Here is a 22,091-nt window from a genome sequence, read left to right as displayed (position 1 = left end):
CACAGACACACACACACTTTTGTGTGCGTGGTCCACTGCTTGGTTCTAAGATGCCAATCAGAAATTGTAGAGCCGAGACTTCAGTAGTTTTTTTAACTTCTGTTCTTTGTTCCAGCATATATATGTGTATATGCATGCATATATATGTATATGTAAGTGTGTATATGTATATAATATATACATATACATTATGTATACATATACATACAGAATAATTCACATATGTGTGTATATATACATATATGTATATATACATATGCATATATGTATATGTACAAACCCCATTTCCATATGAGTTGGGAAACTGTGTTAGATGTAAATATAAACGGAATAAGAGTGTAAGAATTAAGAGTGTCACAACATTGCTGTTTACGGCAGACGAACTGCTCTACGGTAGACAAAAACGTGACTGCTGTTGTTGTGTGTTGTTACCGCGCTGGGAGGACGTTAATGAAACTGCCTAACAATAAACCCACATAAGAAACCAAGAACTTGCCCTCGATCATTCTACAGTTATAACGTGATTGGGCAAGCACGCTGTTTCTATCGTGGGAAAGCGGACGTGATGTGTATATATATATGTATATATATGTATGTATATATATATATGTGTGTGTGTGTGTGTGTGTGTGTGTGTGTGTGTGTGTGTGAGTGTGTGTGTGTGTGTGTGTATTTATGTATATGTATATACTGTATATGTATATACATATGTATATACAGTATATATGTGTGTATATATGTATATACAGTATGTATATGTGTATATATATATGTGTATATGTATATATATACGTGTATATATGTATATGTATTTATGTATATATATATATGTATGTATGTATGTATGTATATATACATACGTACGTACGTACGTACGTACGTACGTGTGTGTGTGTGTGTATATATATATATATATATATATGTATGTATATATATGTATATACTGTATGTATAAATATATTGCAGGTACCAGACAAGCACTCTACCGAGTTGTGGTGCCTAAATATCTTTAATACAACAAGAACAAATGTTTGAATAGACTTGGGAGTGTCCATTGTATTGAAACTCATTCCACCCTTGTTTTTTCTTCCGGTCTCAGATCATGTTTAACTTATAATAGTAGTGCTAGCTTGTTGAGCGCATGCCAGCTAGCCAAGCTGCATGACTTCAGAGCTTTGGCACCTCAATAAAAATGCCCCTGCAAATGTTATGACTAACACCTGGCTTGAAAGAGCCATAGAATTTGAAAACATTTTCTACTTTCAGGGTTCTCCTGTTTGTATCAAGTTATTTAAAAAAAAAAAAAAAGTAACTGGTTGCTTGTGTCAGTCTCAATTAATAAAAGTGTTATACTTTTGTGTGCTTGTGTAGTGCCGCTAACAGAATTCATAGATGGCTGACTGCTTCAGAATCAAAATTGCGTTTGGTCCACAGAAAATTTTCCGTTGTTGGCTTTTCCACTCCAGGTGATTTATTAGTAGAGATGCTTGCTTTGTGTGCACATACAGATTGTGTTTACATTTGAGCACATCAGGGTGTGTGTGCGTGCGTGCAGGGTGTGTTGGGATTTTAGGACTGGTTGTATAAAAATTGGAAAATACATTTGTTAAATGGTACTTCATTGTTTGAACTTAAGATTTAGGAATTTAATTTGCTTTATTGCTTCCTAACATTGCCCAGGTAGTCAATTTTGTTGATGTTCTCCATTCTGCAAGTAACTTTTGAACTATTAAGCAAAAAAGAAATTGTTTTTTTTTTTATTTCAGAAGAGACTGATTAAAACAGTACACAGTTGTGAAGTCTTTGAACAGATGGAAAACAAACAGAATGGTAATAAATCAGAAGGTCACATGATCTTACTGCTGTTTAATGCATATAATGTGATTTATATGCCAAGGGGTCTCGCCGGATAGTAACCGATTGAGCACTCACGAAGCATAATGGACCACATAATGTTAGGCCACACTTTTCATCATCATCATGTAAACACCACGCAGCGGAAGATGAGGACATCCCTTCAGTAGCTTTCTAGAGACATATAGATTTAACACTTCAACTGTTTTGGGTGGGCTGTGGTGACCACAAAAACTTGGACACTTAATATTGTGTGACTAGTGCTTTGTGGTAGTCACACAATATTAAGTGGGGTTGAAGCAGCTGTTGTTATACAGTGCAAAATAATATGTCTGCAAAAGTTAATTTCATTGTCTTGGTAGGTTGTTTGCCCTAAGCAGATGTGTTCTTCTGTGTATTTGATATCATATCCCTGTTTCTCCCCAGTCTTTTGTGCTAACACTAGTAGATGTTTACAGAGACAATCGTGACCTACATGAAGAGACCCAACAGGGAAATCTTAACAGTGCAGTGGTTTCAAAAAAATATAAAGTTTGCTCAGAGACACAAAACACATGTGAATCTGTTATCTCAAGGAATAATGAATCACTGTTATTATGCTGACCCCAACCTTGCGTAAAATTGACAATACATGCGATTATATGATTGTGATCCATGATCGTATGAAATTTCAGGTCAAACACAGTGATCAGCTGTTAGCATTTATAAACTTGATCAAACACGCGAAAATGTCTGCAATAAAGCTAATCAGAGTCGACCTTTTCTGGTTATCGTAGGGAAGTAAACAGAATCATAGATATGAACAGATTGACCCAACTTGGTGCCAAACACGCAGCTGAGGGGAGCAAAATAATTGTCAGCTGTGACTTGGACTTATCACGGGCCCTATGATTGAACGGAATCACAGAATGGGCTATTTAAAAACGGAATCTACAAATAATAAGAGTGGAAAGCTACGAAAATGTACTTATTGTGTTGGAATGGGAATCTTTGGGCAATTCGATTATGACTACGATTTGGGGGCTACGCTTTGGTTATAAATCGATTATTGATACAGCTATAATTATATTATTAATATATTGTATATTATTCTTATATATTGTAAATTTATTACTTTGGCTACTGAAGTTAGTGGTTTTACGATTTAGTGCGCGCAGCATCTGGAAAACTAGATACGTAAACTGTAGTAGCCTGATAAGTGGGGAAAAAAAAAAAAAGGTCCCTAATTGGCAAACAAGCATTCTTGATTTAATGGTTGTGCCTTCTAAAACTACAGATTGTTAAGACAATTTGACTCCAGTCGCCATAAACTTTCGGCTCTGCTAGTCTTGTACCACTACAAAAACACTTAATACCTACTTAAGCCACCTTTGTGGTCACATGACAAAACACACCCCTTTAGAGGACGCCACTTTCTGAATGTTTTTTTTTTTTAATATGAGAAGTGATACCATTTTTAAATAAACCTACAGTAAAAATTAAGACGTGTGTGATGTAGTAACATACACTTCCTCTAGGAGAAGTGTGCAAAATTATACACAGATTGAGTACATACTGTAAACTCACACCAAATTAAGAAAAAAAAATCACTTTTAAGGACTTTGCTGATTTGTAGTCAGAAAATATTTTTGGAGCATGTAGAATACAGTGCATTTGCAAAGTATTGACATCACTTCACTTTTTCCACATTTTGTTATGTTACAGCCTTATTCCTAAATGGAATAAATTATTTTTTGTCCTCACAATTCTGCACACTTTACCCTGCAATAACAATGTGAAAAAGTTTGTTTCAAAATTTTTGCAAATTTGTTAAAAATAAAAAAATTAAGAAATCACATGTACACAATTATTCACAGTGTTGCTCAATACTTTGTTAATGTACCTTTGGCAGCAATTACAGCCTCAAGTATTTTTTAATATGCCACAAGCTTGGCACACCTATCTTTGGGCATGTTTGTCCATTCCTCTTGCAACACCTATTAAGCTCGGTCAAGTTGAATGGGAATCTCTCCAGAAATGTTCAATCGGACTCAAGTCTGGACTCTGGCTGCAGCACTCAAGGACATTTACAAAGTCGTCCTGAAGCCATTCCTTTGATATCTTGGCTGCTATAATAATAATACATTACATTTCAAAATACCTAAGGACACTTTACAATATACAGATAAAGTAATAAAAATATTATGATAAAACAACAAAGTATAAAATCATCATGTAACAATACATTTAATTGTATGAAGGTAGTCAATATTGCAGAGGTCAGGTGGGAGAGAGTTCCAGAGTTTGGGAGCAGAGTGACTGGAAGCTCTGCTCCCCATGGTGACGAGGCGGGTTGATGGCACAGCAAGGTGTATGGAAGAGGAGGATCTGAGGGAGTGTGCCAGAGTAATGATAGATAGCCTGACAAATTTGAAGGGGTGATGTTGTGGATGGCCTTAAAGGTACAGAGAAAGATGTATTTAATGATTTGCCTGACTGGAAGACAGTGAAGTTTTTGTAGAATGGGGGTGATGTGATGGAATGAGGGGTGTTGGTTATGATCCAGGCAGCAGAGTTATGGACCAACTGGAGCTTGTGAAGGGACTTATTGGATAGGCCGAAGAGAAGGGAGTTACAGTAGCCGATGCAGAAGGTGACCAGACTGAATGAGGATGAAGGCAGCATGGACAGTAGGAGAGGGGCGGAGCCGGTTAATATTGCGGAGATGGAACAGGCAGAGCGAGTAATGTTGTTGATGTAAGAGTGGAATGACGGTGTGCTATCCAAAATGGCACCCAGACTCTTAACCTGAGGGGAGGGAATCACTGGGGAGTTGCCGATAGTTAGGGAGAAACTATTGACTTTAGAAGGTGCAGATTTTGTACCAATGAGAATTACTTTGGTTTTATCACTGTTTAATTTGAGGAAGTTTAAGGTGAACCAGGATTTTATTTCAAATAAGCAGGAGGTGAGGGTGGAAGTGTGGCATTGGCCTTGGTGGAGAAGTAGAGCTGGGTGTCGTCAGCGTAGCAGTGAAAGTGCATGTTAAATATATGTAAGATATGGCCAAAGGGGAGAAGGTAAGTGATTAAGAAAAGGGGTCCCAATGATCAGATGTAAAAGATTTGCGCTGTATGAAATTAGTGTGGCCTGTAAGGTAAGAGTAAGACCAGTCCAGGGGGGTGTTGATGATGCCAATGTATGAGTGTCTATTGAGAAGGATTGAATGAGAGATGATGTCGAAGGCTGCACTCCAGGAGGATGAGGATGGAGAGAAGTCCAGAATCAGCTGCATTGAGGTGGTCGTTGGTGATTTTTAACAGGGCAGTTTCTGCACTCTGACGGGGGTGAAAAACAGATTTGAAAGGTTCATAGAGAGAGTGCCGGGTGGAGGTGCAAAAGTTTTTTCAATGAATTTTGAGATAAAAGCTACATTGGAAATGGGACGGAGGTTATTGTAATTGTTGGGAACTAAACTGGGTTTCTTCCAAATTGGAGAGATGGCTGCTATTTTAAAAAGTGACGGAACAATAACAGTGGAAAGTGAAGAGTGCATAATAGCAGTGATGAGGGGAAGCAGAGAAGAGAGGCATGATTTGACCAGGTGTGAGGGAAGGCATGTGGAGGGCTTGGATTTATTGATGAGGTCTGAAATTTCTACAAAAGTAGATCAAGGCTGACTTTGTTGTGAAGGTTCAGGTAAGCAGAGGCACAGAAGTGGAGCAAAGTTGTTTGTGAATATTTTGAATCTTTTCAGTAAAAAAGAGCATTATGGAGTTGCAGGTGTCAGCTGAGTACAGGTATGGGAGGTGGGGGAGAAGTCCTGAGGTTGAAACATTTTTTTAAATAATGAAGAGAGCGTCTTGGTGTAGCCATTGTTGGAATTGATTAGGCTGGAGTAATAATGTGATTTGGTTTGGATGATAGTCATTGTAATGTAAAGTAGTTTAGTGTGTTTCCTTGTGGATGGTGAGACCAGTCTTTTTATCATTGCTCATGCTGGCAACATTTAGTCTTTAATTTCTGGAGCTTGGGGATGTACCAGGGAGCAGTTGTGGGGAAAGAGACCGACCGGGATTTTACCAGTGTAAGGTAATTTAAAATGCTCCTTAGTTCTTTACTGTAGTTTGTTACCAGTTTATCGGGGGAGGAGAGATGGTCCAGGAAAGATATATTGTCAGTATTGTAACAGGGGGTGTTGATGTTGATATCCTTGAATTCTGGAATTTTATAAGCCGTGTATTATTTGATTGTGCTGAGGGAGAGGGTGACGGTATATGAAAGGAGGAAATGGTCAGATACATGAAGTTCATCAGTTCAACAGCTAGAGGGGGTGATACCAAAACAACAGATTACGTCCAGATATGTCCTTCAGTGTGTGTTGGGAAGTTAATGTATTGATGAAAACCAAAACTGTCCAAGCATGATGAAAAAATGTTGGCGATTTAACCCCCAATTCCAACCCTTGATGCTGAGTGCCAAGCAGGGAGGTAATGAGTCCCATTTTTATAGTCTTCGGTATGACTCGGCCGGGGTTTGAACTCACAAGTAACAATAGTGGGAGTGGGACCAGGAAGTTTAAATACTGTGCCTTCAAATGAGGTGAATATGGGCACAGATAGTGAAATGACTTTCTACGTCTAGCGATAGATGACCACTGCCGCAAGACCTTCTCCCCGGCCGTCCCCACAAGGACGACACATTTAAACAAAGCCAGGAGGAGTGGATTCATTAAGTTGTGAAAAGTCTCTGGGAAGTTGCCATGATTCAGTTACACAGAGGAAGTTAAGCTTGCGGTCCGTGAAGAGATCCTGGATAAGATGTCCCTTGCTCGTAAGTGAGCGGATGTGTGCTTAGGGTCGTTGCCATGTTGAAAGATAAACTGCCGCCCAAATCTGAGTTCAAGAGCCCTCTAGAGCAGGTTTTCATTCATTTAGTCTCCCATTTCCTGCTGCTGAAAAACATCCCCAAAGCATGATTCTCCCACCACCATGCTTCACAATAGGGATGGTATTGGCCTGGTGATGAGCGGTGCCTGATTTCCTCCAAACATGACTCTTGGCAAAGAGTTCAATCTTTGTCCAATCAAACTAGATCATTTTATTTTCTCATGGTCTGCAAGTATTTCAGTTGCATTTTGGCAAACTTTACTAAGGAATGGATTCCGTCTGGCCACTCTACTACACAGGCCTGATTGGTGGATTGCTGTAGAGATGGTTGTCCTTCTAGAAGGTTCTGCCCCTCCACAGAGGAATGCTGTAGCTCTGACAGAGTGACCATGTGGTTCTTGGTCACCTCCCTTACTATGACCCTTCTTCCCCGATTGCTCAGTTTAGACGGCCGGCCAGCTCTGGGAAGAGTCCTGGTGGTTCCAAACTTCTTCCATATACGGGTAATGGAGGCCACTGTGCTCATTGGGACCTTCAAAGCAGCAGATATTTTTCTGTACCCTTCCCCAGATTTGATCGTCTCAAAGGTCTACAGACAATTCCTTCGACTCCATTCTTGGTTTGTGTGTGTGCCTTCATACACAATTAACTGAATTTACCACAGGTGGACTCCAAATAAGCTGTAGGAAATTTTTTGAAGATGATCAGTTGAAACAGGATGCACCTGAACTGACTTTGTACCTTCGTGGCAAAGGCTGTGAATACTTATGTACTTTGGGGTTGTAAGATTTTTATTTGTATTACATTTGCAAAAATCGCTCTAAAAAAACGTTTTCACATTGTCATTATGATGTCTTTTTTTTGTAGAATTCAGAGGAAAAAATAATACTAATAATTATAATAATGGATTAGATTTTATATTGCGCTTTTCTATTATTAGATACTCAAAGCGCTCACAGAGAAGTGGGAACCCATCACAATTTATTCCATTTTGAGTAGGCTGTAACATAACAAAATGTGGAAAAAGTAAAGCGCTGTGAATACTTTCCGGATGCACTGTATGATTATAACGAAATCTATTTGGGCAAGGTGCTCTTTGTCCCCAATCAACCAGTATGTATTCTGATGGACGTTCTGACTTTGGCCTTAATCAACACACCCAGACTGTAAAACATGTTAACAGTGTTATTGTATATTTTTCTACATTTGTTTTTATGTTGAGTAAAAATTCAAAATATAATTTAAAACATTTTCAATTTGCTTTATTTACTACGTATGTTAATAAATACAGTTATTTAATTTAGTTTCTTTAGTTTTAATTACAGATGCTTTAAAAATGGCAAGTTCAGTGCGCTGGTAATTTTAATCTCAGTAATATTTCATTAGTATAACTTGTCTCTAGCTTGCAGTCACATTCTTCATTATAATCAATAGTTACATTTGATTCATGTTTGACCAAAGAAACATCCTACATGATTTTTTAAAATAATTATAAAGACTGAATGTTTTGTGTTTCTTATAGTTTTTCTAAAATAAGGTATACATTTTCATGGTTTATTACACAACGCACCAAAATGTTATTTCAAAAAAGTGCAGCACCCACATTTTGTTATTACAAAAAGTTATTACAAAATGCGTCAATGTTTATTACAAAATGCAAAGGTTATTATTAGTTATATATATTAGGTAGGTAAAAAGATCAATGGAAAACTTGCAATATTAATGCTTGATTTGGTTTCAAAATAATGCTGACAATGATATTGTTTCTCTGCATTTGTGGGACAATATAAGACCTTTGAGTGTCTAGAAAAGCGCTATGAAAATCAAATTTATTATTATTATTATTATTATTTAAGAGTGGAGTTGAGCTCGAGTGGGACACCTCACCACTCATCATTCACTCACTGTTTCCTCTGCCTCTTGTACTGTTTTTTCAGCCACCTGAACCAGCCAAAAGCTCGAGCAGTTCCTCCTCCAGCCACACAAGGGTCCAAGTAACCCCTGAAGAAAGTGTTCCCTCGAGTCTTACCAACACACTAGAGAGCATAATGGGTCAACTGAATATACTCACGCAGGTAAGGCGGACGTCGTGTTCATTATTCGGTGGCTGGCAGTGAGTACTTAAAGGAGTCTTTTGCAACTTGCTCACAGTTCCATTTTTCAAAACAAACAATATAACAAACACCACCGGCTAGCTTATGTTACCATTAGTGTTGTAAGAGAACACATTTGATTTAAAACTGTCTATATTCTTTACAATTACTGAGTTTACGTGATAAAAAAAAATTCCAGCCCCCAAAAATAAGTGGTGCTTACGGCTGTCACTCACCCTGTCTTGGCAACACATACACACGTGCACACATACAAAAACAGAAGCAACGAACAAATTGCAGTATTGTTGTTATCACTGAATATACAATCAATGACAGCTAACTAAATCGCTATCTACATCGCTATCATTAGCTAACAAAATCCAAGCGTGTTACGTACAAATTGAATTATGTCTTAAAGCCGTAAGAAGGCGGGATAAAAGGTAAGGCAAGGCAAGTTTATATGTATAGCACAATACACATGGTAATTCAAAGTGATTTACAAAAAATAACAATCAAATAATCATAATTCAAATTCTCAAAATCGTAGAATAAAATCATAAAAACAATGCAAATTTAAATTAAAGATTGTAAATAAAATACTTTCAGCTGTCATATGCACAATTAAGAGTGTTTTGGCCTGGATTTGAACATTGCCAATGTTGTCAAAATCTTTTAGGAGACTATTACAGATTTTAGGAGCAAGAAATTGAATCACAGTCTCACCATGTTTCGTCGGGACTCTGGGCACCAGCATTGGGCTACTCCCTGAGGTTTTCAGAGCCCAAGATGGTTCATATGGTTCTAACATGTCGAAGATGTACTTTAACACACGACCATGAAAAAAATTGTACACAAGCAGAGCTGTTATAAAGTTTACTCTCTGAGTAACAGGAAGCCAGTGCAGTGGCCTAAGCGCTAGACTAATATAGTCATATTCCCTGGTTCTAGTGAGGACTCTAGCTGCAGCATTCTGGATGTACTGCAGCTGCTTTACAGGTTGTTTAGAGAGCCCAGTGAGAAGGTCATTACAGTAGTGTAACCTACTGGAGGCAAAGGCATGGATTAGCCTTTCTAAGTTTGTTTTGAACATTATTACCTTGATTTTGGCAATGTTATTCAGGTGGAGAAAAGCTGCTGATGTGATGTAATGTGGCTGTTAAAGTTCAAGTCTGAATCCATTATTACCCCTGCATTTTTAACCTTATTACTCGGTTTCAGGGAGAGGTTTTCAAGGTGACTAATAGCAGTTTATCTTTGCTTTTGTGGGCCACAGACAATTATTTCAGTTTTGTCTTAGTTCAGCCAGCCGTCAGTAAATAATGCTTTGAGTCTCTAGAGAAAAAGCGCTATATAAATATACTTCACTTCGCTTCAAATACATTGGTAAGTTAGCGCCCTCTAGGCATCTGTGTAAATGTTGCAAACAGCCCCTTTAACTTCAGCTTGCCACCCACTCACACACTTTGAGAACAAAAGCTTCCTTTTTACTTTTCAACTTGTAGGCCAGAGATGCTTTCAGCCGCTCAGAAAACAAAAAATGATTACATAAGCGATCCCATGGAATATAGAACTGAATCTGACTGATTAATCTTATATACCAACCAATCACATACACACAATATAGACAAATATGTACTGAGTGCATTGTAAGCTCTTGGTGTTGTTTTATCCATATTTGATTAATGAATAATTATTCTGAGAAGGTGTTTCTAGAACACTTTTCCTGTCTTTTCAGCAATGTATTATGTCAGGATTACTTTTAGATGGCTTTGTTCTTCCATGTTTTGTTCCAGTTAGCTTCTCTGAGAGTGCAAGCCGAAATATATTCCTTACACTTCTGTGTAAACCTTTTAAAGAAGACAGAACCTAATGAAATATGGTAAGGAAGAACAAATAAAAAGCATATATGGTGTACCCGTGGGGAAAAAAAAGCCACACAAATAAAAGGCAGACACAAAATGGTCTTACAAATGTCAAACTGGGTGTTGAATGAGAACATGCCACAGAGACTCCTTTAAGTAAAACATATGGGCAGACATGTGTAGAAACCTGCATAGGATTCAGGAAAAAAATGCAGCCAGTAGTTCATGAGATGCAGGCTAAGACACGCTTTGTCACCCATTCACATTTTCTCACTAACACTTGCTCCCTGAAAGTCTGGATGCCTGGAATCTTTGACACAATTCAGGGTTACTAAAAAGATATGGTGGCCATGACAATACAATAACCCAGCTATCTAGCAAGCGAAAGCATAGATGCCAATTCATATTTCTTTGCTTCAGCATTCAGCTCTCTGCAACTCTCACAGTCAAGGAATCTGAGGGAGGCGGATTAATTATTCAGCATACGACAAAGGCTTCCAAAGGCACAATTTGCTGTCTTGGCTGTTTTTTTTAACTTGTCTGCTCTCGACTAGCCCCCGGGTCCCTGTCTTATCCCTATTGGTAGTTAAAGAGGAAGTGCACTTTTTTGGTAATTTTTGGGAATCATTCACAATCCCTACGTGAGAAAAGAACACACGTTTTACTATTTTTAATGCATTCTAATTCGTAAAATATGGCCAGTATGAGGTGGCTTACAATGCAGCTAATGGGAGTACACTATTCCACCCATAAAGCCCTCTTAAAAAACATCCAAAAACCGCCAACAATTTACATCTCATGACCTGAATATTAGCCAAGTATTAGCAATATTGTTATTATACGTGCTAACGCAGGCAAACTATATTTAGAGGCGCTGTGATCACAGAGAGCTAACTAGCTTATGCTGCTATATTGACATATTGAGACGGTGAGCTTCTGCACTGCCTCTGAGCTGGTGAAAGTTATTTCTACATTATAAATAATGCCTTTCAACTGGATAGTAGAAGGATGGGGCAATAAACCAAGAAGTTGGTCAACTTTGACATCCAACTTATACCCTTAGATGTTGAGAGAGACACAAAAAGACGCTTGTTTGCGGCATTCTTATTTTTTTGTTTTAACCCTTTATGAGGATTATGATTAGTTTTTTATCTAAACGGAAATATATAAACATTCCATCAGTTGGCATCCTAGTGAGAGCAGACGTTGTACAGTAAAGGATTGTTTTATTATGTCCATAGTTTGTATTTCTTGTTTAGCACTTAGCAATAGTGCTGCATGATGCTTAGTGTGTCACTAAAGCTGGATTTGTTTAGCATTCTCCTTATATTCAGGCTGAAATATATAAGGTTCTGGATCATCGTTTTGTCCCACAGTAGTTTGCCATGGGTAATAGTGTTGTTATCGTTAAGGGAAAAGCAAATGTGATGCGTCTGTGAAACCCTTCCAAGGTTTCTCGTTGTTCCCATTGGGTTGAGTTTTGAAGCTAAAGACAGGCATTAAAGCTACAGACACACAAAGGCACTTTTTTTTTTAGCTAATTTCAGTATCAATGTTAAAATTTTGGACAATACTGTTCTTGTACACTACTGTAGGACCTCTGAGACTTTTTAATAGTAAAATTAGGGAACTTTAAAAACAATCCTCTGTAATGGCCCCTTGGAGGCTTTTTGATAAGTGACTTCCCTTCAAACATTTGGACTTGATGGTCTGTCATTGGGCCATACCAAAGTGATGACACATTTGGTGTAACAAAGACCCAGTAAGGCTGAAGGCGGTGTGCATTCAAGAGTAAAAAAACAAAACTCCTGGCTCTGTTTTAGGAGCAAACATCTTTGGTTCCTTGCAGGGGAAAACTATAGGCTAGTATCGTGTGGCTGTCGCCCGAGGACACTTTCACAACCACACACACGCACGCAAACGACGTTAGCAGGACTGAGGATTGGGGCCATATCAGGTTGGTAAGATAAACAGGGTATTATTGATTTAGAGAACAGAGGCAGGGAGAGTAAGGATATACGAGCCTTTTTGCTCGACTTGGTTGGATGAAATAGCAGGAGATGTCTTGTGTGTATGATGAACCCAAAGAATAGGCCTCATACAACACAACTGATATGTTAGACTACAAAATACAGGCAGATTTCAACGATTTGCACATGTGTTAAAGGGGCTGTTTGCAACTTGCTTACATAATAAAAACATTTTACAGCCCGGGAAAAATAATTGGTGTTTCCGGCTGTCACTCATCCTGTCGCGTCAACACATACACGCATATCCCGATTTTTCAGACCATAAGACGCACCGGATTAAAAGGCGCACTGCTGATGAGAGGGTCTATTCAGGTCTATTTTTATACAAGAGGCGCACCGGATTATAAAGCGCATTAAAGGGGTCATATTATGATTTTTTTCTAAATGTGAAACCCCTACTTGTGGTCTACATAACATTTGATGGTGGTTCTTTGGTCAAAATGTTGCATAGATTGTTTTACAGACCATCTTCAAGTCACCTTCTGACAGTCGCTTCAGGATGCGCCAATTTGTGGGTGGTCTTATTTACGTGGCTCACCTTCGACAGCGTCTTCTCCCTATCATTTTTGTTGTAGCGGTGTAGCGTGCAAGGACGGGAGTGGAAGAAGTGTCAAAAGATGGCGCTAACTGTTTTAATGACATTCAGACTTTACTTAAATCAATAACAGAGTAGCATCTCATCCGTGGCTCACTAGTGCAACAACAACGCCGGAAATGTGTCCGGTGAAATACCGTCCGATAACCAATAACTAAAGTTCCTTGGGTGAATAATGTAAACCCACTACGCCGGTAGTTTTTAGCGCTTTTATAGCGAGTCTACTGACATATATAAGTTAGAACTTTACGCTACTTTATATTAGAAATGGCAACAGCGGGGAATGAATACCCTGTAACAAGAAGATAGAGAAAAAGAAGGAACTTGTCGGCACCGACTACGATGGCGGACACATGCACATTTTCAGGACTTTTGCAGATCCCAAATACACATCAGCAGGTACCAGAAGGTAAGAAAAGTTGTTTTTGCGTAATATTGCGAAACAGAAAGCCAGATAATGTCTGCTAATAGGTGCCATTTTGCGGTCCTTATACACAGACACCATAATAATACTCATATGTTGAAGCACAGTACGTCTGACTACAGTAGCCGTAATGCGCCGATCCATCAAGCGGTGCGGCTTCATAGCTTACCAAAGTCGTACTGAAACATTTTGACAGATTTTTGAGCGCCGTATGTGTAGTGTTCTATATTCTCAATGGAACATTTAAAGTTTTGGTGTTGTTTACTGGTGTCATATTGCAGTCTACACGCATCTCTTATGTGTGTCTGCTATCTATTGGTCTCACTTATCATTACACCATGTACCAAATAAAATAGCTTTGAGGTCGGTAAGCACAACCAGAATTATTCCGTACATCAGGCGCATTGGGTTATAAGGCGCACTGTCGATTTTTTAAAAAATTAAAAGGATTTTAAGTGCGCCTTATACGAAAAAATATGGTATATTCAATGACAACTCACACTAACTATCCAAATTTCTATCATTAACTAACAACACCCAAAGCGAATGCGCTTGCGTGTGTTACATACGTCCTACATAATTACATCATTACATCCTACTTTCCGTAAGGCGGCGGAATCTAATACTTAAAATACATTAAAAGGTAGCGCCTCCTAGCCATCCTTGTAGATGTTGCAAACAGTCCCTTTAAATGTTGTGTGTAGATGGTTCTCATAAATTTCAGGTTTAACACAAAGAAAAACTTCATGGAATGGATTTTCAAGTGTGAAAAGGCAGCACGTTATGTAAGCGTACCATCTAGTTCATTCAATCAATCAATCAATCATTCAGTAGTCTTTCATTGAAAATGTACTTATCTGATGCTTTGTTTCAAAACAGGTTGGTCCATTTCCCCTTGTGGCTGTTAAATTTTGAGAATTAGACCCTGGAAGCAGGGACATAGGCAGCGGTTACAGTTCAACGTAAATATAGTCTTTAATCCACAAAAGAAGGGGGAAAAAAGAGGTGACAAAAGTGCAATAAGGAAACACAAATGCACCACCACAAAAACAAAGAAAGTAGGTCCCATAAACAACATACTGGCAGGAAAACCTTCAAGTGAGCAAAAACTAGCAAAGGCTAGCTTTAGACCGCTAGCAACAAGACAGACAAGAATTATAATACACTAAACTCCTGGAGAACACACAAAGAAAATATGAAGAAAGTAATAGGGCATCATGACGAGAAGATGAACGTTGAGTAATGTATGTCAAAATCTTTTGAGCTTATCGATAAATATGATTGTGGATACGAAGCAGGTGTGGTGATGTGACCAAAACCTGTGGTGTTTGAAACAGAAATACGAGTAAGGACAAAATAAAACCGATAAAAAAATAAGGTAACAGAACGTAGCAGACTAACACAATATCTCTATCATCTCATCTCATTGCTGCATATTGCAGAAAAGTCTGATAAAAGCTCTGTTGAATATCAAACCAAAAATCACAGGGCAAAAAATCTGATTATACTCTGATTATGTCATGGTTCTGATGTATTCATTTCAGGACAGTTGCATAATGACTTAAGTCAATTTTGCTTCTTCTGTATGCCTAGACTGGGATAGTCAAAGACCCTTAGTGTTGTCTTTCGTTTAATTTGGTTTAGTTGTGTGTGTACGTGTGCGGGTGGGAGGTGGTTAAATGACATTTGATCTGATGAATAATCTTTCCTAAGTGCACATAATTTAATTGGTACTGACAGTATTTAAGGTTCCCCCCTAATGGTTTCAGTCGATACAAATTGATGAAAAATAAGCCAATATATTGCACAATTCAGAACCACTTAATATGTCCTTTAAATGTGGTCTTTCGTAATACGAATGGCTATGTTGCATCTTGATAAGAATTTAGGGGGCGTTCACACTTTGCCGATTTAGACGGCGGTTTGACGATTCGCTTTGCTCCACCCTAGACCATGTTGGCCCCGAACACAAAACCTTGTCACCCATCACTCATCCGTCATGATCCCTGAGAGTGTTTAATAATAATAAACATGTAAAAACATTTTGTGGCGGTATTAGCGGTTCAAAATGGACCATTTTCAAAACGCCTTTTGCCGTCTAAAGAACAGCAGCCTCCGTGTTTGAACTGCAAGATCAAGAATAATATTGTGTTAACACTGCCACAATCCGCCAGTCACATTTTCCTCCCAGACCTTTACAATGTGAAGACAGTAACGACACAGAAGTGGCGGAGCAACATGGTGGTATTGCTGTTGATGTGGAGTAGAAGGTGGCAGACTCCGCCGCCTTTGGAGAGGTCCCTGATTCTACCGCGCCAATCTGTGTTGGCGCTGTGTTCAAAACATATTGAAAGAGGCTTTGTGCCATTTTTCAGACACTGTTCACATCGGTTTGAAAAACACCATGAATCACCATCCTAAAATGGCAATGTGAGAACGTGAACGCCCCATTACTTATAAAACGGTCCAAAAATTAAGTACTTAGGTTTGCAACTGGCAACAAAATGATCCCGACCAGCATGGTTGACATGCTGTGCTAAGAATGGCTACAAAACATTTGACAGTTTCTAACCATGGTGCAATCTTGTAATAGTTGTATAACGGTATACTTTTCACAACAAAAGAGAACAGACAGAAGGATACATTTTTTTGATGCATTTTCAACTAAACGCACAAGACCACGCAAGACACTTCGACATCGTCTTCTGTTCACTGTACCAACATCTTACATGCCGCACTGTGCTCGTCACCAGGCAACACAAGTGAGAGATTTAGAGTCACTGTCTGCCTTCTTTCAGACGATTTTTGCAGAACCGTTGTTGTAATTATTATTCCCTAGATGTCAGTTTGGGATCGTTATTATACTGTCTAGCTTTTTGCAATTAGCTCTCATTGTTCCCTTGTCCTACATGTCTTCTAGTTTTACTCGACGTAAAAAAACAGAATCAGCAGCTGAGGAAAAGTTAAATGACGGAAGACCAAAATAACAGACATTTTTTACTGCAGTAACTGTTGGAACTAACAAAGGAAAAAAATTATCTTTGAAAATGCAAACTTAATGGTACTAACGTGTATTTGTTGGTTGGCTTGGAAATTTGGAGCCATTCAACTTTGTATGGATCACTGCAGTTACAGTATCTCACAAAAGACCGTACACACCACATATTTCAGCAAGCATCTTTATTAGTATATCTTTTTAAAGCACAAAACAGCGTGTGTAGCAGTATAAATTTACTCTCAACTGAAAATATAATTCTGTCCTGTTGACAGTCAAGGTGTGGGGCTACACAAGTTCTGCTGGGAACTGGGTGTCAAGGTTCATTGAGGCAATTTATTCAGTTCAACCTGTTCTGTGAAATTATGAAAGCTGAATATGAGAAAGTTGGTGTCTTGCTGAGGAAGATAATGGAGTGGACAAATTTGTCTCCTCCACACTTGAAATAGCTGCCAACTCATCCGGATTTTGTGGAAGACTTCCTGAAATTTCAATTGTCTACAGATATCCTAACCCAATTAAATATTTCCCGGATTGTGACGTTTGTGTGAGTGTGGGCAAAAAAATCAGCAGCAGTCAGGCCCGGCCCTAACCAATCTGGCGCCCTAGGCAAGATTTTAGGTGGCGCCCTCCCACATCGGCAGTGAAGTGTATATACTCACAAGAAACCTAATAGCTTTGTCTTTGACCTTTTTTTTTTAACTTAAAGATAGCAAATTAACAATCAGAATTGTTAACAAGATAAAAAAAACTATAGATAAATAAATGAATACAAAAAATAAAAAATGAATATATGAAATACAATATTTTTTACATACATAAACACAAAATAAAACGTGTCAACAAGTTGCATAAAGTAAATTAAAAATACAATATAAATAAGGCACTGCACAAAACAAGATATCAAACCAGTATGACTTTAACAACTATATTACAAAAAAAGGGGATCCAACAGAGTTCTCTATTTGTGCTTTTTAATATAGCATTAACTAGAATGACTTACAAATTACTGTACACCAGGAAGTACTGTAATTACCTAGCGTTACATTATTATTTTCCATAACAATTTAGCCCCCACCACAATATTAACCTGACGTTAAAACAGAACTAGCTATTTATTGATTAGGAATTGCCGAATCATGTAACATTAGCTTAATGCTAAAGGTTACTATCACATTCTGTAACAGACAAATCATTTCATGTAGGCTAACGTTACCTACCTGCTAGCTCTGTCTTTTTCTCGTTTCTCCTCCTCTTCTTTTCTCTTTTTTGTTCCCTGGGCACCTGACAGTTTTGGCCGTTTTGACATCTTGTGTTGATTTTTTTATGTGGTGACGTCCAAAAAGAGTCGTGATACGGGAAGGGAGGGGGCGCACCGTGCGGGGGCGTAATGTTGTAAGAAATAATATTTCTATTAAATAGGCTTTACTTTGCATTTTAATTAACGTGGGATTATTTTATGCATTTAGAAATAATAGTACCAACTTTTTTATTTTTTTCCTCCAACATTTGTGGCACTGGCGTGGCGCCCCCTGATGGACGGCGCCCTTAGCATTTGCCTATACGGCCTATGCCACGGGCCGGCCCTGGCAGCAGTACAGCTGGCCAGCATATAGCATCAATCACTAGCAACCTACTAAACCCATTGGCTCTGACCACACATAAATGATAAATGGGTTATACTTGTATAGCGCTTTTCTACCTTCAAGGTACTCAAAGCGCTTTGACAGTATTTCCACATTTACCCATTCACATGCACATTCACACACTGATGGCGGGAGCTGCCATGCAAGGCGCTAACCAGCAGCCATCAGGAGCAAGGGTGAAGTGTCTTGCCCAAGGACACAACGGACGTGACTAGGAAGGTAGAAGGTGGGGATTGAACCCCAAAAACCAGCAACACTCCGAATGCTGGCACAGCCACTCTACCAACTTCGCCACGCCGTCATGACATGAGCTATGTCAAGCACAAAGACAAACCTAAAGCCAAAGGTGGAACAACAAAGGTCCAAGGCTTCTTGTTCTACATCACTTGGAACCATTTAACCAGTGGCCCAGTTGAATAGCACAGAAGTTAAAAACTTACTTGCTAACATTTTTGCAGAAGATTTCTAAAAGCAGAACACTCCACAGAGCAACTTTGTATTTGTTGTTTTTACATTAGGACCTTAAAACAGATCACGCCTGTGGAAGCTCAATGACTAGTGTTTTTTACAAGTAGTTTTTTTTCTAAATAGCAGAGCGTTCCTGTCACATAAAGGATCTTTGACTAGCATAAAATATAACGTTTTGACTATACAGTGTTATCCATTTGATGAGATAAAAACATGGACGTTTTACATTTCATGTAAGTAAGTACGTTTTATTTATAAAGCGCTTTTCACCGATACAATCACAAAGCGCTGTACAAAACATAGGTGAATTAAAACTACAATTCAAAACAGGGGCAACTTCATAAAACAGATAAAAAGTGGATTAAAAAAGATAGTGTTAAGGTTCATTAACTAAAGGCTTCACTAAAAAGAGAATTCTTCAAATGAGTATCATTAAATATACTTTAAGGGTACCTATAATGTAAAACCATTTTTTCATACCTATTAGTACCAGTTTTTGTGTATTTGGGATCTGCATAGGTCACAAACATTTGAAATCAAACCATGGAGGCATTATTGAGATAATTATAAAACAATACTGCCTTTCTTCATACTTTCTTCAAACAAGCCATTTGGAATTTGCACAACTTGTGACATTCTTCCAACATGTGACATCAGCAGATATCTTCATATATGGTAGAGGTTTACTCAAAGAGCTTTGTGCGAGTCTTCCATTTTAGTCTAACGTTGCAGTCAATAAGTTCCTTCTTTTTTGCTATCATCTTGTTGTAGGGCAGACCCACTCGTATATGCACATGCATCCCTTGCTGTTGCCATTTATAATGTAAAGTAGCGTGTAGTTCTAACTTATATCTGTAAGTAGACTCGATATGAAAGAGCTAAAAACTACCAACATGGCTGTCGGGGAGAAGACACAGTCGAAGTGGACGCACGTAAATAAGACCACCCAAAAGAACAGGACATCCTGAAGAGACGCTCAGAAAGCGGTTTTGAAAATGGTCTGTAAAACATAATCTATGCAACAATTTGACCAAAGAACCAACATTACTGCTACATGTTATATAGACCACAAGGAAGTGTTTTAAATGTCGAAAAAATATATAATATGACCCCTTTAAGGTACATATCATGGGCCCTAGTCCTTAGCTTTCTGGATATCTATCCATCCATCCATTTTCTACCGCTTGTCCCTTTTTCGGGGGCGCTGGAGCCTATCTCTGCTGCATTCGGGCGGTAGGCGTTCAGTTAAATACTCCTTAAAGCTAGAGTTAAATATCCTGATTTCCTTTTTCTATTTTATTATGTTTTAAAAAATGTTAACTGGTTTGTTTTTACTACAACATGGACGTATGTATTCAGCAAGTATAAACTGAATTCTAAAACTCCCATTTGCAATCAGATGATTATTAAATTGATAAGGGTGCATTACAAGTACATATTATTATTAAAACTGTCAAGTTTCTGTCAGAAATATGATTAGTGGGGCTGGCAATAATTTGATTCCATAGCGGAATTTTACGCATTCTAATGCATTAGAAAAAAATAAATCCATCCATTAACAGTGTGGTCAGTCACTTACCTTGGTGTCAGGAGATCTACTGGATTGCAAACGCCAATTGTTGGCAGCTATGACTTGAACCCAATTGATTTCCTTTGGGGCATCCTTAAGCGGGAGGAAGGAAGGTGGAGAAGCACAGGGTGTATAACATTCACTAGTCATCATGGAGGTGTGGAAGATGATTCCACTAACAGCCTTTGCAGCTCTGCTCAATGCCATGTCCTCGAGGATCAAAACAGTGCTACATAACAAGGATATCACTACATTTTCACACTGAGGACACGATTCAAAAATGTTCACTCTGAGGGGTACTTACTTGTGTTGCTATATTTAGTCATGTTGACTCATTTTTAGTGGATAGTCCATATGTACTGCTTGACAAGCTGTACACTAACTACCCTTAAGTATTGTAGAATCCAGAGCATCAATGTCATCTTCTAGGTTTATACTCCGAATGAGACTTTTCCTCGACAACATAGTTTTCTTATACGCACACTGCCTCATTCAGACGTACAATAACATCTATTATGTGGTCGTTAGTATCAAGCTGATGCTGCACATCCTTGTCAAACATGCCATCCTTCTTCCCCTGATCTTCCTTTCCCATCTCTTCTCATTCTGTCGCTCTTCCCCATGCAGACAGTCTCCATCTTGGAACATCGGCTGACGCTGACAGAAGACAAACTGAAGCAGTCTTTACAGGACCAGACGGTGTCTCAAATTCAAGCGTTTACAGACGAGGCGGACTGGACACCAGCCCCGTACCCAGCTGATAAAGACCTTGTCCTCGCAGATGACTCTTAGAGAAGTCGTTTGTGGCAAACAGTGGTGACTTCCAACAGTGTCTGTTCTGCTGATAAAGTATCTTGAGTGTGTGTCTGCAGTAGGCAACATTTCGTACTTGCCTATGCGACACACGTCTGTTTTTAGATGTCTCTTTGCAGGCAACAAGGGCAACCGTAAGCTCTTCTTCGTCAAAACACACAGGAAAATCGGATTAACCAAACATTAAAAGCCTAAAGCTATTGCCTCATTCATTGCACTTAAAGACTCCTCTTTGAAATTCACACCCAAATTTGAACATTTCATGTCTGGATACAAAGGAAAATGCATCAAAGTACAGTGCCTTCAGAACAGAGGAATTAATGCATTTGAAAAGTAAAATCAAAATTTTCAGACCGCAGAAACAGACTCTTACGGGTTTGGCATTTATTTAAACCACCAGATTTTTCCCTTTAACTTATCGTAGCGGTTGTTTTTGTATTTGTTTTTAACTCCTGACTTTTACTGTTACCCCTACTTGATAATAAACAGAATCCAGATGCTATTTGCTAACTTTTGTATGCCCATGTTTGTTGTCATTGTTATTGCCAGAGCGATGAGGTCACCACTTGCTTCCTTCTACAATTGGTCCACATCGTGACATTGACTATGTTTGTTGTCCGCTTAGCAGAGATGTGAACAGCGTGAGTCGTGAGTTTTGTCATCCCCAAGCTCGCAGTGAGTCACTTTCACCTCTATCTTTGCCAAAGCTTTGGAACCACCATGAACAATGCTTGTAAATATTCTCAATCCTCTAGGTCATTGTATTCTCAGTCTTGTTGTGGCATGCCACAAGGTTAGAGGATAAACCATTGAGTCCTACACCAACCCCTCAAGCTAAAGCTGTCATATAGATAGTCCTTGAACCGATGGAAT

At 38.7% G+C, this 22,091-nt stretch overlaps 1 protein-coding gene across 1 annotated transcript in view; it reads left to right on the top strand.

The window, feature by feature from the left end:
• LOC133643551 (POC1 centriolar protein homolog A-like) overlaps window positions 1-21,713 on the top strand; it is a 56,647-nt gene extending 34,934 nt beyond the window's left edge. Inside the window, exons 10-11 of the mRNA XM_062038187.1 lie at window positions 8,660-8,797; window positions 21,033-21,713. Of these exons, the coding sequence (XP_061894171.1) occupies window positions 8,660-8,797; window positions 21,033-21,197 (303 nt within the window). The 3' untranslated portion in view covers window positions 21,198-21,713. The remainder of the gene's footprint in view (window positions 1-8,659; window positions 8,798-21,032) is intronic.
• The last annotated feature ends 378 nt before the right edge of the window (window positions 21,714-22,091 follow it).

The sequence above is a fragment of the Entelurus aequoreus genome, linkage group LG26 (genome assembly GCF_033978785.1).
Source record: "Entelurus aequoreus isolate RoL-2023_Sb linkage group LG26, RoL_Eaeq_v1.1, whole genome shotgun sequence".
NCBI lineage: Eukaryota > Metazoa > Chordata > Actinopteri > Syngnathiformes > Syngnathidae > Entelurus > Entelurus aequoreus.
This window is presented reverse-complemented; position numbering and strand designations above follow the sequence as displayed.